Below are 22,515 nucleotides of genomic sequence, written 5' to 3'. Positions count from 1 at the left end.
CCTACTTGAAAGTAACCTTTGATTGCCACCCAAGTTTTTGTTAGGCCATGTTGCCAAGATAGGAATAACCAAGACACCCCCTGACAGTCTTAGGGGAAGGGGGAAGAGAAGCGATTATTCTTTGGCAGTTTTTGTGGGGAGGACGTTGGAGGGGTTATTTGTCAGGTTATTTAATTAAAAGCAAAACTCCAGTCTTACAGAAAATGTGATGCTACTTTCTGAAGGACTTGGCTTAAGATGTATGAAAACCAAGGAAATTTGTTACAAGTGACCCTGCAGCCTGTTGATGCAGAATGCTGTTGCCAGTTCCCATAGAATGCTCCAATTATGCTCCACAGATGTTTACAAGTACCTCCTTCTAGAATTCACCCGTACACTGTGGTGAGGCCCTGGGCAAAGACTGCTGACATGGCCTCAGACACAAGGAGGAATAGTAGGAATGGATTCACTTTTTTGGGGTTAGCATTATAGACTTCTCATTCTTGCCACTAGAAGGCAATCTACAACTCAAAGTACATGGTACTACTTTGCCAGAGCAGCCTTTACAGGAAAATAAACCTCTTTCCAAAAGTGATACTGAGAATGAAGTATACAGAAATTTTTAAATTTAAGTCACTTTCAGTTTGTCTGTTTCTAGCAATTTACATTCAGTATTTTGAACACAATCATAATTGTTTACTAAAGAAGCAGCACACAAGGTATAATTTTATGACTCTTCAATTTATTGTCAGAAGAGGACTTAAGGACAGACAAAATCTGCCTGCAAAAAATGTTAGGAATTCACAACAATTGCTTCTCTTCCTGGAAACAGCAGGCTCTCTACAATTAAATAAAACACTGAATCTGCTGCAGTTATGGTTTCTCCAGATCTGTCCCAGAAGTGCAGCCTTCTTCTCTCACAAACAACCTACAGTCTTCCATCAATTTGCTGCAGCTGACTTCACCTTGCCTTCTCCAAAGGTTCACGATGCACTGTTAGGTTAGAAAATGACAGTCACCTATTTCAGACACTCAGCATAATCACGCTTGTGATGTTGTTATAAAGGGCTCTATGCCCTTCAAGGGTAATGGAGAGTAGGATTGAAATCCACACAGGACACCGATATATTAATCTAACAAATATTCAGCATCTGAGTGAATTCTAGAGGGTCATGCTATAAACATCTATATGGAGCATAATTAAAGCATATTATTGAGTTTGTCTTGTTCTGAAAGAAACGGGATTAGTCCAGGACAAAAATACCATTGTGCAAGCTCCTTTTGCTACTGCAATCTCTAAGCCGTTTCAGTAACTAACCTGTAACATTTTATTTGTCATCACAGGTTAAAGATATTCTGACCTTAATACTTTGAAAAACAGTACCCTACTGCCTTTTGCATTTTAAATATGTAATCCATTTTCTATCCTTTTGTCTACAAATACATAGACTCTTGAAAATAGACACTGCCAGCTTTGCAGCACGATTAACATTAGATTTGGCCACAATAATAGCAAGGAATCTCTCTACAGTGAGCACATCACCATGCCAACAAAGAGCAGGTAAACCAGGAGCTCACTCCCTCATCTTGCTAGATTGTAACTCAAATCAAAGCTGTTTGAATTGGAAACGCAATTAACAGAAAAACGATCTTTTTTCCTCTTTGGAAATCTCATTCCCCTGAATAATGGTGGTAAATACTAACAAAGCCTTTAATACATTCTCAGGGGTTTTGCGTTAACAGTAAGACAGTTTTGTTTTCAACAGAAAAGGTTTGACTCAAGAGCTACTTAATAGACCATTAACAGTAGTGTTGAAAGACATAAGAAATTCAGCTCTTAAATACTGTTCCAAAGCCCTAAATTGTCTAGACAGTTGTGGTGATATTACTAATGTGGTTAAAAAAGTCCCACCCTTCCACATGAAAGTCAGGTACATTTCAACCCCATGGGCACAAACAACCAGGAATAATGGATGTATACCTGTGTCACAGTCTGTCCACTCTCTCCTATGACTAGCTGAAAAGAGCCAGGAGTAACTGTTCCTTTGGCCAGCCCTTACCAATTTTAATTATTCCATATATACTTTTTTTTAAATCAGTTACCCTATGACTGATGAGAAACAGTCATGAAAAAAGCATGTATTTAACAATTTTTCCCTTGGCAAAATTCAACATAATTCATATTTCATGCTGCACTATTTCACAATGCACACAACTTCATTTTGAATGGAATAAAACTTAACAGAAAAGTTCATCTTGAGATAATGAAATCATAACACTTGAGCACAAGGAATCAATCTTCCAGATGTCACAAAAGCACTTATTAATACCATTAATTTTTAATACCCACGTTCATAATGGTCATTTAACTTACTTTCAACAAAGCTGGAATTTGATCAAACTCACTACAAGCAGAAAGTGTCTATTCACTCTCAAGAGAACAGAAGAATACAATGTGAGGATTAATGTCTCTCAGATTTTGTTCTCCTAGTGACAGCCCATCACATGCTTTTCTACATGAGAACTTAGGCTACTTCTCAGTTTCTCATCCTAAAAGACATCATATCAAAAGTTATGACTGCTGCCCTGGATGACAGATGGCTACTGCTGCCAGACCATAGAAATAAATGTACCCAACATATCACCATTAAATTTCACTTTTAAAACACTTGGTTTTTTTAAACAAGATTCTATTCCCTCCCTGGAGCTTCAGTGAGAACTCTGAATATAACAGTGGAACAAAACCAAAGGCAACCATGGATGATTTTTTTTACCATTCCTCTAAAAATAATTTTTCAAATACAGATGAGTGGCCTGCTTCTCCTTTCAGAAACACAGTGGAGACTTTCTATGAACCAAACAATTTTGCTGAAACCAATTATAAGATGGCAAAAAATTACACACACATTCTAACATCTACAACATGAAGGGCCTAGACAGTACAACTTTTAAAGCTCTCTAGATGCTCTTGGACACATTTACAACAAAGCCAGTGAAAAGTGTTCTTTGTATGAATAGGTACTAAAACTAAACACTACCATTTCTACTCCAGCAAAAGTTTCTGCAAAATAAAAAACAGAGACTGACTATTTTTGATACAAAATATGCCTAGGGCCCCAGGTCTTTGTGAGAACTTATGAGGAGCATAATGGATAAAAAATACAAATGCCAATAAACTCTTTTCAATGAGCCTAACCACTGTTTCCTATATGAAATCTCATTGTGATTATAAGAAGTTATTGTATTTGTAGGTGGTACTGTATGAGCATGTTAATTTGTGTCCAATGTACAGAATAAGCACTGAAACAGTTCAGTAAGATATGAGGCAACATACAAATACTTATGGAAGAATGTGAGGAGTTTGCGAGCTCTTGTTTTTCCTTGCTGAGAAACAAAACCGAGCACAGTATTTTACTAACATTGTTTTATTTCTGTGTAATCTAGTGTCAATAAAAACATGTCAAAATAGAATTCTAAACTCAAACAGCATATATTAAATATAGATGAATTTTACATGTTTTCATCCCATTTTTCTCACCATAATCTTTAAGGAACAATGCTCTCAATTTTCATGTATGTTGGAACAATAACATAACTAATTATTTTTTCCAGGAGAAACTGGACTTGGGGAAAAAACCCGTCCAAACCAAGAGACTGAAAATAATTCTTATTATATTTTGCTACCTCTTGCTTGAATTCACTGACCGGCTTGGAGGAAGAATTCTAGGAGACTGATGAGTGGCCCCTATTAAAAAAAATGTTGTGGCATCTTTCTTACATTAGCACTGAACTAAAAAGTAAGGAAAAATCAGCAGATACTTCAATCTCAGTGAATATTAGTAATTGAGGACAAAGGGTAGACAATAAGATCACCTGTTTTTCTACATGGATGTGATAAGTTGCTTCTATAAATGCAAACAGCTATGTCATTTTAGTAGGACAAGTTTATCTTTTCAAGAACACTGAATTAATATAGCAGCAGCATTATTTATTTTACTCTAAGTCTTATGATATTTGGTGGGTTTATTTTCTGCCTGAAATTTCAGAGGTATTTCCCTTTATGACAGACACCTTTTATAACATGGCCCTCAAAACTCAGTAAATGCTTAAATAAAGTAACCAAGAGGACACAGCCTCAAGCTGCACCAGGGAAAGTTTAGGCTACAGACTGGAAAAAAATTCTTCACAGAAAGAGTGCTTCAGCGTTGGAATGGGCTGCACAGCGAGGTGGTTGAGTCACCTGAAGTGTTTAAAAAACACTTGAAGCACTCAGTGCCACGGTTTAGCTGATAAGGTAATGTTGGGTCACAGGTTGGACTTGATGATTTCAAAGGTCTTTTCCAACCTAGTTTATTCTGTGATTTGTCCCTCAAGTCACAGAAGTGCTGCTTGGATACCACAACCTGATCATGTTGACAGTCCCCCTTCCCTGCAATAATAGCCATTAGGGCTACAATATGAAACTGCAGTCCTTGTGGTGAGATGTCAACTCAGAGCTGTTGGTCCCCGTATGAGGAGAGCAAGGAAAAGGAGTGTAACAACTCAGATGAAAGCACAGATCAGCCTGAATCTGAGAGTTAAGAGGGACAAAGATATTTTAGGTTTTCAAACACGCAATGAGCATACCAGAATAGAAGTAGGTAACTTGTGAAACCACTTGGGCTGTCAAACACACTTCCATACTTTTACAAGAAACAGCTAGTTTGATATTGTGCCAATACTTAAATTTCTAAAAATACCCTAATGGGAGTATTATAGGTTGCAGTGCTACTATTAAGTATTTAGAGCAACAATAGCAGAGTCAGACATCTGTTTCAGGAAGCTAAACTCCTTACAGCTCAAAACAAGAAGTGAAGGAAAGTACATGCTTCCTATGCCTAAACTGGACCTGTGTCACATCCAGAGCTGCAAAGCTGCTTTCAGTTCAGACAGGGTTTTTTTAAAGAAAAAAATGCAAGAAAAATCTTCTCTTAGGAAGAAAAAGGCAAATAGCTCTGCAAGATACATAATGATTTAAGCATTCAAATGAACAATACAATAATAAAAATCTTACAGAACTATCTCAGCTCATTGAAGAAGAGGTGGTAATGGTTTCTGAATGGCAAACGGTAGCAAACTGAAAAATAGTGTTGTAACAAATTTCTGGAAAGTCTTGTAAATTAGTGTCTGCTAAAGGACTGTGAAACAAAAAATTAGTGTAATACATCTGCATAAAGAGAGTGATTAAATCTGCACTCAGTTTACTCCTCCAGTCCTCTTTCAGTACTAAACTCCGTTTTATAGTAGGACTGACTGTAGAATCAGAGATAATGGAAGTTAGAGACACATTCTTTCTAATCCATAAATTGATCAAACCTTTATGTTTGCATATAAATGTTGTCTGCTTACTTATCATCACCTATGGAAAATAAACATCAGTACCATTCTCTCTTCCACCAGTCTGTCCAGCAACCACCTATATATACAACTTACCACAATTCCTCCCGTATTTTTTATCCAGTGATCCCAAATGTGTCATAACAGTCATTTTGTAGAGCTTACTTCTGAAATCTTCCACTACTGGATTGAAAAATACAGTTTATCTTCTACTTTACACAAATAAAACAACCTGTTTTACCGTTTCTAACTGATACAGACACAGACAAATCTAACATTCAAAAATAAACTTACTGTGTGGCTTTGACAATGTCCCAAGTGCTGTAATCATCAATGTGGCTTTTCCGTCCAAGAGATTCACTGTATCCATGGTTGTAATGGCTTTGAGGTTTTATTTCCTAAAAAAGACAAACGTGCTTTTAGAACACCCAAATCAGCAAGTTTCAGAGAAAAAAAATTCATAAGCAAAACTAAAACCAGTACTCAATTCAATGTATTACAAAGCTGTAAGAGAGGTGCATGTCTACATTTTGGAAAGCAGTCCACCATACGCCCCAGTACACTTTTCAAACACTTAACAGAAAATACAACTTGCAATCACAGGGTTCTGTCAAATCCTACACTTTTTTCCTACTTGTATTTTTACAGAAGGCAAACAAAAACTAAGAACAAATTTCTTTAGGTATTATTGGCTCTGGGTTTTTATTTTTTGGCTGGCTTTACTTTGCTTTTATAAAGGCAACATAACATATGTCGAAAAGCTATTCGCCACAAACTGATGTCTCACTCTGTTACTACAAATAAATGTTGCATTTCAAACAGCAGAGGTTATCTGTGGATGTTTAAGCTGCGGGTCTCAAAAATAAATGGCACAACCATGACTTGTTCTTTGACAGATACAGCTTTCTGACTTAATTCTGTTGATGAAGGGCAACACTTCCAGGCTCAGTGCTTCCCTTGGTGGAATCTATATTCAAGCACTATTAACATATCACTAGGACAGAAACATACGGTTTTTCTTTAGACATATGAAAGCTCAGCAAGCTGAAATTGAACAATTAATTTTATACATCTTCTGGACAATTTTGTCTCTGTTGCAGATGCTACAGCTGATCGCCTCTGTGCATCAGCCATGCAATGCAGCATAGCTACATTAAAAAGCATGAAAACTGCAACATGGGTGAAAAAGCAAAAAAAAAAAAGGAGCAAGTCATCTAGAAGTTCTAAAAATGCATTTCAGATCAAAATGCATTTGATTTCATTAAAATGTATTGCTTACTTTCGGTTTTCCAACATATACTTCCATTAGAAGAATTTTCATCTTTCATCTATACCTGAAAAAAACTTTTAAACACCTTATGAAAGGTGTTTAATTAAAACAGTTCCAACTTACACTTAGTCACTGAAACGAGCAATCAACTTGTTCATTATTATACTACAGAGATTTAATTTTTTTTAAAATAAAGATAATTGAGTCAAGACAATGATCATGTAGTGCGCCCAACCTTAACAAGGATTCATAGTCACAAATCTCCACTACTACCTCTCCCTAGAGGTGTATGTTGCCCTGTTAGCTCAACTGACTAAGAGCCGTGTTACAGCTAGGGAGAGTTCCAATTGCCAGTAGGAACAGGCCTTCCTATTTCTCATGTTCTCTCAGCTGGGCAGTAATTTCTGCAAAAGGAGATGTTGGGCACAATGAGAAATGACTTCATACTGTGCCCAGTTGTGGCTAGTGAACCAAAGTGTTTTCTTGCTTCCTGGGGCATTACCCAGCTCTCCACTGAATGCATGGGAGTTTAAGTGAACTGCCCTCTAACCCTCAGATGTTACTCATCTTGGCTGCTACTTTAAAATAACTATTTCTACTCTAAAATTATTATACACATTATCTCTTTTAATGGGGCTAGAAAAAAATTAAGTCTGAAACCCACATTTTAAGTATTTTTAGATTTCAACATGCTGAAGCACCACTTAGGCAGAAGTCTAAAAGCTTTGGATATCAGTTATAGCTTCAGAGTAATCTGTCAAGAAATTAGTCTAGTTGCAAATATGAAAACTCTCAATATTTATGTAAAAACTGAGTAACCTCAGTTCAGCATGTTTGTATTCATTACATACACTATGCCTATTCCAGACAGGAGGAAAACAAATCCAAGTAAGAATTTCTAATGCACTGAATACATTTTGTTACATTAAATGAATACAGTAACTTATAGTTAGAAAAATTGTGAAAATTTATACACTAAAGAAATCTTTCAAGAATTTGAAGCATTTAGAACTTCAAAACCAGAGCACAGTTAACACTGATTACTAGTGCAGCAAGTCTTCATTTTCAAAATGGACTTATTCTTATGTATGACTTTTCTTCGAAAAACCAAATTTTTCCATTTCACACAGTACCTAAATGATCAGCAGATTATATCTTTTTTGATCACAATGCTATTCTGCAGCATTTAATTTTTCTTTCCTAGTGTGAAAAATTACCTAGATGAACCAAATAAGCACTGCCAGCTCAGCAGGAAGGCTGCTTTGTTGCCATCTCTACAGGAGAGACAACCTAAAAATGTAACAGGGCATCTGCTGTCATCCAAATCTCATGTTACAACCAATCCTCTTACAATTCAGAAACATAGCTTTGCTTTGTAGCTGAAAAAGGCAACAGCTTAACCAAGCCTTTCTTTCCCCCAGCTACTAGATAAGCCAGAGATAAGATAATTCATTGAGAGAGCTGAGTTCAAATTTTACATTTAGGAATAGTTGAAACAATTCCTAAAATCCCCAAAGTTTTATGAACATCATTTCCTCCAAAATCATACCACTGAGTTTGCTATATCACAGCATAAACTGTGGAAAAAAGGATTATTTTAGAGAAGAATATGCAAACACTGACCACTTTGGAAGTACATCTTTAACAGTAAATTACAGCAAAACATATAAAATCTGAATACTCAGCAATATAGTCAATTCTCTGCAGCCTGGACACAGATTCCCAATCTTAGACTTGAAATTTATTACTCATTATTATCTATGCAACTTGACAGCAGCATGCTGGCTACTTCAAGTGCCATTCTAAGGGGGTAACTCTTACCAGTCATTACGAGTGCCTAGTTTATGACTGTAACCTGCACAGTAATCTCTAGGTTCCTAAGTCAAAAAGCTATCAGGAATCAGGAGGAAGAAAACCTGGATTTTGTGTATTACAGTAATCCTTGATTCACCTGGTGGTAGGTGACCTGGACCAAGGCAATGCAAATAACGCTGTCACACACTACGCTTGGCTGACAAGGCAAAAATGAAAGAAGCAAGGTAGCAGCTAGAACTGAAAATAATTGTTTCAGGGTTCTGAAATTTCTGGGCAGCACTAGGACACCAGAATATAAATGCAGAAGAGTAGTTTTTCCTAATTATTCTAGAAAGAAATAACCAAAGACTATGAGAATGCAACATAGGCTTATGCCACTAACTGGGCAAGTTACCAACAGCAGGAAAACAACTGACAGGCTGAAGTAGGAGACCTTTGGAAGACCTGCAGTGAGTGAATGCAAACCAGCTATCTGCTCAAGGGGGCACATTCCTCATTTCTAAACGCTTAGCACAGCAATTTAAAAGACTGCCATTTAAAAAATGGTCAATATTAAACACAATCTCTTTTTATATGCATTGCTACTACAGACAGTGTTTTCAGCAGATCCTGCCGTAACACAGCCAGCACCTCTCCAACTGGACAGCAGGCTGCCTGAACAAAGCTCCCTGTGCCCAGGCATCACACAGCCTGCACAGCCCCAGCAGGACCAACTGCAGTGGCGCTGCATTGGGGGGAATTAGCCCAGCATGATTCATTTTGTATCGGCAGCTAAACTAGCAAGAAATCATACCTAAGACATTTACCCAGTATCTCTGCTCAGAGTTAACAAAAAATAGTAACACACAAAATAGAGATTACTTCCTCCAACTTGCTGGACAGAAGAGAAAGCTCAACTTTTAAATTCTACAATGATCTAGATTACCTGCCTCCTGCTATCAGAGGAACAGAAATAAGCATAAAAAACTGAAAAATGATGAGTATAGGCTTTTAAGTTCCCACTGAAAAGAATGAACCTCCCCTAAATTTATACACCCTCACACAAATTTTAGGAATATACTTTAAATTCCTGAAACTACTATGACTTTTTTAAACATATGATATGACAGATTGATAATAAAGTAGCAACATAACATTTTGAGCCTAGAGTACAAACTGCATTCACAAATGGCTTCAACAACATTTCCTAAGTGTTAAAATATTTTCCCTTTTTTGATGAAAATATTTATTCCAGGAAAATTTAATTTTTCAATGATGATCCACTGTTAAGAAAACTTCAACAGCTAGTTAAAAGATGGAAAGCTAATTGAAACCCAAATGCACTTGGTTTTTGCTATTTTGATCTTCTGTGACAATGGCTCTTTCCCAGCTGAGTCATGAAAACCAGTAAGAAGGTAGCAGAGCAGAGACCTGATGTCACTGATTTAAAATAGGCAAGTTGCAAACACTAGATTTCTGGTTGTTCCATCCTGTTTCAAGGAGCCATTTTCAAGCAGGACTTGAGCCAAAATTGTTACCTTTGCTAAAAGAGAAAGGAAATTCCTCTGCCCACCCTTTGCTCTTGGTTCCATGCTCCTGCTGCCTAACTCAAGCCAACTCTGGTACTTGAAGCTGTGGTCACACCACACCCACTCATCTCATGACAGGAAAGGGACAGGGGGGGATCAACAAGAAACAGAAAATACTCAATCTTTTAGTAGGACAGTGAGCTGAATCTGTTTGTCTTGTGAAAACACAGGCTCCAGAGCCACTGATAGAGGGAAAGCAAGCCAACAGAAGTTGGTTGAACTTTTCAGTTGGTTGAACTGCAGAACATTTCTGCACCTGCTAATTGCTTATTTGACTAACTAATCATGGACAACTCACTTCAGCTTTTAAATAACCAAAAAGTTGGGCTGACAGGTTGAAAAAATTATTCTGCTTCGAAATCCCTAGATTTCTGGCTGATATGGAAGATTGCAAGACAGACAAATTTTGCTCATCTGTAAGAATGATATTTGGTTCCCCCATTCCTACCAAGGATCACTTCTTTTAGATGAGCTTCCCACTTCAGTGACTATCCTTTGACAAGGCCCTAATCACTCATGTGCCTCTGTGACAATTTTGTCATTATTCATAAGTCACAAAATGTGCAGACTGCTTGCACAGATGCACAAGTAATGCAATGTAGAAAAACAAAACCTCAAACCAGAATAATGCTTTAACAACAAGAGGAAAAAAGCAAACCTCCTCTGGAAAACAGGACCAGTAAAATGGAGAAAGAGAAGATAATGCAAAATATGAAATATAGCTCCCAAGGAAAAAGTATGAAGCGCAAGGGAGAGAAGGGGGGGAAAGTGTTTATTCTTGGAAGCTCTGCTAATATCAGCATTCCCAATCGGTCCTCCTCATAACCAAATGTGTAAGTAAAGTTATGCTCATTTCCCCTCAATACTCAAAGTTTTTAAGTTTCCAATAAAAAGTCTAAACGAAACAAGCTTAAGAAGGATTTTGAGAATAGTATTTACAGGGAAAAAAAAAAAAAAGACATTATGCATGAAAGAATAAGATGACCAAGACTGAATTACTCTGGGATAGCAATTTCATAATTCACAATTATACAGAGCAGGAGGATATGAATAGGTCAATATGCCTGCTTGGACATAAGGAAGGGAGGAAAGAACTGCTGCTTACAGCTGCCACACATGGCTCTGGGAGGCACTAACAGATGGCTAGGACTGCTTTTCCTTTAACATTATGCAATGTTGCTGCAAGGAAGAGATACCATGATCAAAATCAGACACTCAAATTCTGAATGGTGACCAAGATCATTGAGACTTAAAGAGAAAATACTAACAGTTGTCAAAATAAAAATTTAGAAATAGGAGTATTACCTTCCATAAAATATTGCATACTATTGCATCTGTTTCTTAATAGAAACAAAATAATTTCTTCTTTAATTGATGACTACACTGTTTTCATATCTGGCTGTAGTCAGAGAATCATAATCAAATTGGAAGTGACTGCAACTGTTTCAGGGAAGCTAAGTAATAATCCTCATGTATGCCTGTTACATTTAGCAGGGACTACTGGAGATTAGTATTAAAGAATTCCTTCCCCCATATTTGTGTGTTCATTTTCCCTGTACTTCATTTACTACAATATAGTGGTTTATAGTTTTCTCTCCCAGTTTTCCTCCTACTTTTAAAAAGGTGCAAGAATCTATACAGACACATTTATAAATAGTTATTTGCATATTAAAAACACCCACATTCATTTATATACACAAAGACTAGTCACTCATGAACTAACATTAATAGAAAAATGCTTCCAAAATAAACAAGCAAATTGATCAAACACAAACAACAAAAAAGAGATACGAGATATCTGGTATTTTAGTATTTTCAATCAAAGATCCTCTTCTAAAGATCCTCTTCCTTCCCCTACCCCTTTAGCTAACTCTGTAACTCACAAAGTTGCAGAAACAGAGGCTAAATTTTTTTTAGTATTAGAAAGAATCACAATTAATTCTTTACAGGCATAAGAAGAGTAGGTTTTTCTTCTCTAGAAACCAGTTTCTCCCAACATTTACTGCTGCAATCTAACTGCTGACTGTCATCAAGTGACAACAGTCTGATCCTTCTCATATTCACACAAACACCTAGCCCAGAAAGTTAAGAATTCTCTAGGGCTATGTAGGTTCCTAACTTTGAGGAGCCAGAATTATGAGCTGTTAGATTGTCTGGACCAGGATGATTCATATACACCTTCAGTTTAGCTAATCCATGCTAGAAAATTTCCACCTAAACCAGACTATGTTCTCCATGGGGAAAAAAAAAAGCCATACCACTTGTTTTATTAACTGATCAAATTATACATTAAAAGAAAAAAAAGTTCAGTGTTTGTCTTGCAAATATATGCCATCAAACTTGCCTTCCTTTGACCCTTAACCATTAACACTAGGATTCTCCCGGCCCCTATTATAGCACTGAATAACACAAAATGAGTATGACATGATAAAATAAGCTTCCATTCAATGGTATTTTTGTTACTGTTTTCCATTACTTTTTACATTTTACTTCTTTTTGTGAAGTCTGTTCAGTTTACCTCCCACAATTTTGGACTAATTGCATAGTTTATTGACTAAAAGATGCATTTATGAAAATCCCTAGAGAAGTTAATTATAGAATACATAAACAGTGGAAATAAATCTTTGCCTAATACTCAATCTTTTTTTAATCAATATATACTTTAAGTAGACAATGCTTTCTTTAAAAAGTGGTGAAATAGACTGAGAAAAGTCTCACCGCAAACACCATAAAGCAGTCCTTTTGCTGCTACAGATTTCCACCCACATGCAAGTCAGGCATCACACAGAGACCATAATCCTGCATACTCTCCAACATAGATCTGATTTTTTACATAACGAGTTAGAGATGCTCAACCAGAGCCCTTAATCCAACCACTCTATGCAGAGGTCAGAGCTCATGTGATTTAAAGCACAGCTGATAATGATAAGTTTTGTTTCTTCAAAACAAGCACCCACAACCAGTCAACTGTTTTCTAATATTTTCCTTGAAGATGCTCCTAAATTGAACAGTGTTATACTATAGGAAGCCATAGCTGCACAAGTAAGCTTTTCAAGAAGCTTTGTATTTGCACACAAAGCAAGCACTATTTAAAAGAGTTACCTTTATTAGCATTTGTAATGGTTAAAACACTTAAAAGCTTAAAATGCTATGGTGTAAAGCTCACTATAAAGCTTTTGTTTAGTCAGCAGCTTTCATTAACACGTACATTTATCTTTTTGGCTTTCTTTTCAAGGAGTGTTGCATTATGTTCTTAGCCAAAAATCTCAGGATTTTGGCAAAAATGAAACTATTCTTTTTCCAAGTGATTCACACAGGTCTAGGTCTCACAATACACAAGCTTACAGAGCCATCAACCTAAAAAAAATCTCTGGAAGACCAAGCATTAAGAGTCAGTCATGAAATTAGTGTAAAACCATCTACATACTTCACTCTTTTAAAGTGCTAAACTTCAAAATACACCCAAGTATGTGTCTAGCCCAACACTGATACTCAGTTACCTGGAGAAAAACCAACCCTCTTTTTCAAATTCACAGAAAAGGATATCCTTAAAAGTCTTTTTCAAAGGTAATTTTTTTTCCATTCATCAAGAATTAGATCACCAGCAAGCGCACACGACAGAACAAGCAGTCAGCCTAGCTACAGATGCCCTTTTCTTCTTGGCAGATAGAGAGAAAAAAGTCAGTACAAGTTGTGCTCAACCCTTACAAAAAATTTAAATTCATCATTCACATCTCAACTTTTTAGCAGCCCATGGAGCCTCTCATCAACAGCCAGTGGAGCAAACTCCCAATCCCTCCTGTAATAAATACAGGCTGGTTAATCCACCACAACTAGGAAGTGCATGAAAGGTGTTTCTAGTCATGCTAACAGACAATCTTCTGCAGCAAACGAGACAGCTCAGTGAATCCATGGTCTAACAATGCAGAAGGGTCCCATTCTCTCCAACTCCTCACTTTCCAAACCAGGACTGCCAGCTCACCATCTACCTTCTGTCAGTGCTTTTGTGCACTTGACTCTTCCGTGAGTAGGCTTAGTGAACTGGAAGAAAGTTATTCACAGCAGTTTTTTACTGGATGCATTTTCTAGTGATTTACTTCCCTGAACTGGCTCATCCTGGGACCAGAGAAGAATCACTGGCATATGAGTGCAGCTGGAAGCACCTAAATCACAATCAACTTAAGACAAGTTATAAGTGATCTGCAATCAGGCAGGTGATCACACCCCTGATCCTGACTGCACCTTCCCCATTTCCTCTTACCCATTCTCACAACAGCACAGCAAAGGTGTCAGATCAGGTCACAGACTCACCAACCAAGTACCACCCCAAGTCACCTACTGGCCACACAATTGCAAGAGCTCACCCCAAGAGGGGTGAGGAGCTGTGCCTGGCTCCACCATGGCTGGAGACCAGTTTCAACTCAATCATAAAAATCAATCCTTCAGAGCCAGCAATGCAAGTGCTCTCAGAGAATGCTCCCTCTCTTGCTACTGCACTCCCTCCTTATTGAGCAATCTTCTGATCTTGAGCAGCTTTCCAAGCTCTGACCACGGCATTCCCACTACCCTCCACTTTTGGTATCTCCTCCCTTATAGAGAGAATCAAGGAAACACTTCTACATATCTCAGGGCATCCTGCAAGTGTAGGAAGAAATTACTAGATCTCCAGATTGCACAACCGTAGTCTAATGATACACCACGTATGGGATGTGACAGGCCCAAGGCTTCTATTCAGCCAGACTCCCTTTGACTTCAGAAAAAGCTTTCTACTTTGCTCCACAGTCTCATTTGTAATATACCCCAGTGTTTATCTCAACTACAAGGATACCATGAAAGTCCAATCTTTATCTCATACTGTCTTTGAAAAGCCACAGTGTGCATACTTAGCAAGGCTGCTCCTATCTAAACATGTCAGTACCAATGGCAACATTGTTCAGTTTTCAAGCAAACAGCAAACAAACATTTTCCTCCATAATTCTGTAAATGTTTTTCCACATTCATAGTCTTATTACTTTCCTAAGCAAACAGGCAAACACAGTGAAACAAGCAGCGTTGAAAGACTAATCTTCTGTGAAATCTGAGAGAAATAAGGCCTGTGTTTAATGAGTAAAAGCAAACTGAATCAACACAAATTTGGATCAAACCAGACATTTATCTCTTATGCATTAAGAGGGCCTGTCTCAAAACAAGCTCTTAACTTTAAAATCAATTACTCCCCAATTCAAAAGATACATAGAACAAAAATTTTAAATAGTTGAAAACTAGTTTAAATGTTTTACCAGATGCCAAAGAAGCCACAATTTTACCATTGAGGAAAAGATCAGAGTGGTGAAAAACTGCACCGTTTACAAAGGCCACTGTAACAAAACAACTGTAAAACAAATCTTGTAAGAATTGCAAGTGAAGCATTGGCAATGACTGTGACAAATTAGAAAAATATGAAAAAACAAAATGCTAACAAAAGGATACAATACCTCCCAATCCCTAGAAGGGCAAGCACCATCCAAGCAGTAAAAGAAATTAACAAAAGCTGTCAAGATTACAAAGTAAGAACGATAGAACTACCAATAAAAACACAACCTCAAAAAATCTGAAGATGTTCTATAAGTGCAGAACAAAAAGAAAATTTTAATTGCCTCAATAAAATGCTTTCTACAGAACAACAAGGATTACGCTTCTGTAAATTACAGGTTGTTTGAGTCAACTATATAGTCCAAAAGATGTGAATATTGCTATTAATTATGCCAGAAGAAACTCATGCAGTCTGGATACAAGATGACATGGGTTACAAACAGTTACCATTTTAAGTTGTTGCTGGCTTTTCTAGGTTTTGATATAAAACGGACAAAAAAGCAAATACTAAAAATATAGCAGACTACAAAGACTACTACCATGGCTTAACAGGTAATTAAACCTGTCACTTTCTTTTGATAAATTAGTAGCAATGGTCAAACACAGTTAATGTCTAAAGTGTTTGGGTTAGTAGTGTCTGATATTTTGATTAAGAAATCAGAATACAATTAAAGTTAATGTGGTCTATCTTGCATACATTAAAAAATACAGGTGAGCAAGCTTTATTCTTATTATTTGCTTTGTGACTATTATACCTACTCTTCCAGTTAAAGAATATGCTCAAAAAAACCCCCTCATTTTTGTTTTTTCAGTAGCTCCCATTTTTAAACCCTCAGAGAAGTGTCAATGTGAAAACACTAAGTATCCTTCAGAGGCTGTTCCTTGACCCACCCCATTTCATCACTGTGACCCAGAAGTAAACAACAGTTAGAGATAATTCTTACTGGGAGGGGAGGGTGGGGAGTGTGTGGGGAGAGAAAAAGGGGAACAACTAATACTCTCTTTCTGATACACTTTAGAGAATGTTGGGACAGGACAAAATTAGGTTTTAAATATCAACAAAAGCCAAGTCCTATCTAAAATAAAGACCTATCGTAGAAACTACCTCGAAGGGTTGGTCATTATCTGAGTACAAGTTTCCAGTGTGACGCAGTTCCCAGCAAAACCAGTACAAATATATCTGTGGGGAATGATGAGCAGGAATCATGGGATGGCCTTGGTTGGAAGGGACCTTGAAGCCCATCTAGCTCAACCCCTCTGCCATGGCAAGGACACCTGTCTCAAGAGCTCAGAGCCCCATCCAGCCTGGCCTTGAAGACTTCCAGGCACGGGTCATCCAGAGGGTGTTTACTGCCACAGCCAGAATAGTGCACGGCTCCCAAGTTCCTGCAACAGCTACTGCACTGAGAGCAAAGCCATCAAAACACTGAAAGAACACATGAACATGAGAGACTCAAAAGGGTCAGGAGGACTGCAGACCACAACAGTACTGCAGGGATCTAATAATGATCAGCATATCAAATAGATACAGACAGACCTATATTTGGATAGGTATCTTGCAAGATGTAATGAATAGAAAAAAATTAAATTCAGACTAGAAACATGTTTAAGTCTTAAACAGACTAATTAAATTTGAGGGCAACTTTCCCTGTTACGCAATATGACCTATTAACATAGGATTTTATTTTCTATTTTACTTTATAATTAGCACTCTGGCAAAAAAAAGAATTAGTCAAAAAACCTTCAGCCTGTGATATAAGGTTAGATTAAATCTGCAGTCCTCTCCATACTCAGCCTCTGAAGTTACCCAAGATACACCAAGCAAGGCTCAACCTTCAATATCAAGCATGCTAATTTGTCTGAGACTTCACAGTTCTGTTGTCCTTGCTAAGCAGTATAATAAGTGATACCTGATCTCTGAATGAGCTCACAAATGCAAGACTAGTCTCTGGAGTGACCCTGACTACACAACACAGTAAGTTCTGGATCTGTAGGGGACAATTAAGAACAATCTGCACTCCAGGACAACCCCAACAATATCTACAGAACTCCACAGAGAATAGAGCTGGATGGTAAAGTCAGGCCTTTCACTGAAATTTTGAACAGAAAAAAATTACAGCAAAGCTCACAGTAGGTTTACTTGTTTTCTTCAAATCACCAAGAAGGAATGTAAGCATATATGTTTCTAACTTCCTTGGTAGTTACAAATTGAACCACAAGGAGAGAAACAAAGATACAAATGATGGCTTCCATCTGGAAAAATTCCTGTCAAACAGAGGCTATAACTGTTAAAATTGCTTTTCAACTTTGCAGGAAGATTGTTCTTGGACAAGATTTTTAATGCCAAGAGGTATTTGTAATAAACAATAACTTCCATTTTTCTCAAATATATCCCACACCACCTGATAGTGGTAAATACACTACACTGAAGTAATAACCAGATCTTCCTTCCCAGTAACAGTTCTTACCATTTAGGAAGAGATGCAGCTCTCAAAAGCTGCAATACCTTTGGCAGTCAGGGCCATACTAGACACATATCTAGAATATTTTTCAAATACAAAGGAGCATTACAAGCAAAATCCATTTTATAAGATTCTTCTCCCGCCCCTTGAATTTCAGAATAAAACATTTCAGAATAAAACATCCAAACCTATCATCACCTACCACAGAAGAGTCAGGAATTCACTCTTATTTAGAAGATCCAAGGAATTTAAAGTCAGGTCTGTTGGCCTATTAAAATAATTTAATCAGAAGATAACAAACTTAATCAGCATGAGCAGCATTCCCATAGCAGGGCTACACTGTATAAAAGGAAGCAGAGCTTGCTATTCTGTCACCAGAAACCTAAAGATGGGAGAAGGAAACAAACCAGCAGGGAGGGACTGCTTAGCCCAGTGTTAGCCTGCCACAGCAAGGTGCTCTGCTTCCCTCCTAACGGAGCTACCATATCACACTGCAGGTCAACCACTGCCATGTTCACTGCGAGACCCATGGGGCTCTTTGGTCAACCATGCACTTCCCAATCCTGCTGAGAATTCCTAAGAATTCATGTATATGAATCAATCACTCCAACACAGTCTAGACTCTTCTATAGTCACATATTTGACACACCGCTCAGTTATCCATTTGTGGAATTAAAAAACTTGCATTTGGTCTATAGAAAGATCCCTGAACTCCAGCTGAAAGCATCAACAGCTGGATAATCCACTACTGCCCTCCTTCCTTCACTACAATGATTACTCACCCTCCACGTTTACCACTTGTGCTTTTCAATTTGATCCAATTCAGCTTCACTTCCCAGTCACTGGATCTTGTTAAGCATAAACTGAATAAAGCACTGGATTTCAGTAAGAAAATATTCACACAGGGGAAAAAAGATACCTCTCACTTTTACAGATAATGTGAACAGGGCTTTTGCAAGCCTTTTACCTACTGTAAGGCATTATTAAAATAATTTTTAATTCTTTTCCATACTCTTCATTATTTAATATTTTTTAAAGACAAAACTTCATCATGAGCATTGCCACATGTTCAGCCAAAAATCATCTCCTTGTTCTTATACATTTTTAAACAAAGCATTATACTGAGAACTTCTGCTGAACTGCTTGTTCATATTTGTATCCTATCAGTCAATAACTTCTGGGATACAATCCCATGCATATGCTTCTTACCTTCAGATATAGCTGCTCTAACGTGTGCCTTGCTTTACCAGCATAATTTCACAAGAATTCCAGATGGTTTTCTACAGTTCCATCCTCCCTGCTTAGCACCCATCCATCTTGTTTGTCTGCAAATTTTATTATTGACAATTTTGATATTGCGTCCAAATCATTAAAGAAAAAAATCCGGGTCTAGTAGACTAACTCCTGCAAGACTTTTAGGGACAATGAAAGTCAGGAATAATCCTAACAGCTATTTCCAAGATGGATCAGTTAGCCAGCAGTTCTCCAAGCATTTATCACATACTATAAGATTCTCCTACAAGTATTATTTGTTGTATTTCACCACTAAAATTAACTTCAGAAGTTTTGTTGTTCCACTGGCAATCTTACAGCTAGAAAGATGGGATCTACCCTGTCACACTAAACTGAACTTGTCATAAGGCAGAATAAGTATCATTGGAAAGAAGAGTCATTACTTAAGTTCAGCTTGCGTTCATGAGGGAGCAAGGGAGGCCCAAGAACTCAGCACAGTACCACACAAACCCCCTCAAAAGCACTCCCACCGTAAATTTCCCAAAGCATTCACATTTCCATTCATTTCTACATCTTCTTACCAGAATTACCAAATCACTTTAAACTGAGTCTTTCACAAATAAATAAATAAATAGATCTTTCAGCATGACAGTATTTAAGTAATTTTCACTATTCCTTCAAACCTCTTTCCTACAATATTAATATTGTATTTCATAGTAATTCATGGCAAAATGCAAAGCCTTAGAGCCAAGATAAAAACAAACACACCCCTTCACAAAAAACCCACCAAAATCAATAAAACAAAAAACCTGCAAAAACTTCAAACAATTTGAAAGTAATCCGAATTAGTCAATACGAAAAGACAATAAGAAGCAAAAGCTTCATAAAAAAGGCACACAAAAATACCTGGAAAAGATACCAGAAATAAACAACAGCACCATGAAGCAAAAAAAAAAGGGGTTAAGATTTTGACAGTCCTATAAAAAGCATCGGTTTTAAATGTACACAAATGTTGAAACTGATTATATGCTTTAACGTCACTACTTACATAAGGACATGGTGCTATTTTCTTAAAAAGTGGAAATCACCATGTATTAGGGCCCCTGACCTTCAAAAATGACTGAACACAGATGCCCTGCATTGTTCAGTGGGCAGGTCTGTGACAGTACAGCTCTGCTACAGCACACGATCGTTTCTGGAGTGTCTGCTAACAGCCAGCCTGTCTCACCACCAACATGAAAAACATCCTAAAGTTTATCTGTACAAAGACTTTAGGGATAAGGAAACACTCACTGAAATCCATGTAGACACTATCTTGTAAGATCTAGTCAGACACTCAGCATTTCTGGAAAAATCAAATAAAACTCCCTCTAAACTAGTGATGTTAACTGCATATTAAAAGATTCCAGTTGATGTTACAGCACACAATATGGATTAACTTCCATTCCCATCTTTTGTGCAGACATTCAACTTTATGCATCAAAGGAACAGTATAAAATTCTACCAGATAAACTCGCTAGACTACAAATTTAAATTGAGATAGTTTCATTTGCTATACAGTAATTAATCAAAATTAACAAACACTAGTCTTCAATCTTTAAAACAATACAATGAATTTCTGACAAGCTGTAAATGCTTTTTATTCCACTCTCCAGTCTTAGATTGCCTATCTAAAGTTTCCACAAGTTAAGAACACTTTCTTTCAAAGAACATCAACATCCTACAGTCTGGATCACTACTGAAAACTTGTGTCACTTCTGAAAATCATCAGACACCGCTACCAAGGGTACTACATTTAGTCTGACTCCAGTTAGGCTGAAAAAACGTGTAGCAACAGTCTACACACATCCCTTAAAATAAATCCCCCAAAACAAACAAAGAAACCAAAACCACAAAAAAACCCCACCAACCAACAACAACAAAAAAATCGAGACTCAGGGTTTATTGATAGCTAATTACCTTTCAGAACAGAGTGGTCTGTTCTAAAGTCATGAACATAGTTCAGAGAAGTAGAGCAGGTAAGGTACACGACCATACACAGAGGCCTATACAATCTCTTCAGTCATCAAATAAACTAACCGCCTTTTAATATACCTTTTAAGGAAAAGATACCATCTGTTTAGCAAAAACTGGAGCCTGACATATGCACTTATCTGTTTTGTAGGCTGAAAAAAATCAATTCTTACAGTCCTTAACATATCAGGTAACAAGTCCACATGTAAAAGCTTTTCTAAACTATTTAAAATACCTTTCAAAACAATCAGGATAGTCCTCAGGAATACACACATGCTGATGACAAAGGTGGGCGGCACAAAAGAAGGGTAAAAAAAATGGCAGGAAACGACCTCTACATGTTACCTGTAAACATTCCTCCCACCGTCAACACACTGGGAAAAAACAGACCGCTTGCCCTCCAGATAAGCCCACGCCACACAGGGAGCGCTGGGACGGATGGGGCCAGCCCCGACCTGCGGGTGAGCTGCAGACCAGTGCCATCAAACCCAAGGGGAATCACTTATTCCTCCGGTAAGCTTTCCCCCGGTAAGCCGGGCCGGGGCGGGCTCCGAGCCCCAAGCGCTGCCGCTCGGGGACCGGTGCGGCGGCACCTCCCGGGGCACCTCTGCCCCCGCCGCTGCTTCACCCCCCGGCTCGGGGGCGGGCGGCACTGCCGGCGAGGGGCACGGAGGGCCGGCGGCGGACCTTACACCGCTCCTCGCCACCCACACCCGCTCGGCCCGGCCCGGCCCTGCCCACCCCGGCCCGCCACCGCCACTGCCGCTGCCGCCGCCGCGCACACCCAGGCCGGCGGCGGGGGGCGGCGGCGCCGCACCTCCCGCCCTCCCTGCACCCCGCCCGCCCGCCGAGCCCCGCTCCCCCCGCCCCACGGCGGGACGCCGTCCCGGCCGCGCCCCGAGCCCCGCTCCCAGGCCCCATTTCCTCCGGGCGGGCCGCTCGCACCTCCGGGTGCAGGATGGGGACACAGCCCGCCTCCTTCTCGTACTCCTCTAGCGGCGCCGCCATCTTCCTGCGAGCCCCGCGCCCGCTGCATGCCGGGTAGTGCGCGTGCCCGCCGCGCCCCCGCGCGCCGCCGCTTCCTCTGGCGGCCCGGGCGGGAGAGACGGAGCGGAGTGCGGCGGGCTGAGGGAACGGGTTAGCTGCGGGGTGCGAGTACGCACACACACTGCCTGCGTCGTGTATGGTGTGCTTATACACTCACACACACTGCCTGTGTCGTGTATGGTGTGCTTATACACACACACACACTGCCTGTGTCGTGTATGGTGTGCTTATACACTCACACACACTGCCTGTGTCGTGTATGGTGTGCTTATACGCACAGTGTGTGTCGTGTATGGTGTGCTTATACGCACAGTGTGTGTCGTGTATGGTGTGCGTATACACACACAGCGCATATGATGTATGGTGTGCATATATACACACACAGTGCCTGTGTTGTGTA

General features: G+C 38.8%; 1 protein-coding gene across 1 annotated transcript in view; it reads right to left on the bottom strand.

Annotated features, from left to right (window-relative positions):
• Positions 1 to 22,152, bottom strand: part of ZDHHC17 (zinc finger DHHC-type palmitoyltransferase 17) — a 63,291-nt gene extending 41,139 nt beyond the window's left edge. The window contains exons 1-2 of the mRNA XM_038153123.1: positions 22,014 to 22,152; positions 5,650 to 5,753 (exon numbers count right to left, since the gene is read on the bottom strand). Of these exons, the coding sequence (XP_038009051.1) occupies positions 5,650 to 5,753; positions 22,014 to 22,076 (167 nt within the window). The 5' untranslated portion in view covers positions 22,077 to 22,152. The remainder of the gene's footprint in view (positions 1 to 5,649; positions 5,754 to 22,013) is intronic.
• Between the last annotated feature and the right edge of the window lie 363 nt (positions 22,153 to 22,515).

This window comes from Motacilla alba, chromosome 1A (genome assembly GCF_015832195.1).
Source record: "Motacilla alba alba isolate MOTALB_02 chromosome 1A, Motacilla_alba_V1.0_pri, whole genome shotgun sequence".
Lineage (NCBI taxonomy): Eukaryota > Metazoa > Chordata > Aves > Passeriformes > Motacillidae > Motacilla > Motacilla alba.
Note: the sequence above shows the minus strand (reverse complement) of the source record. Positions and strands in the feature narration are given on the sequence as shown.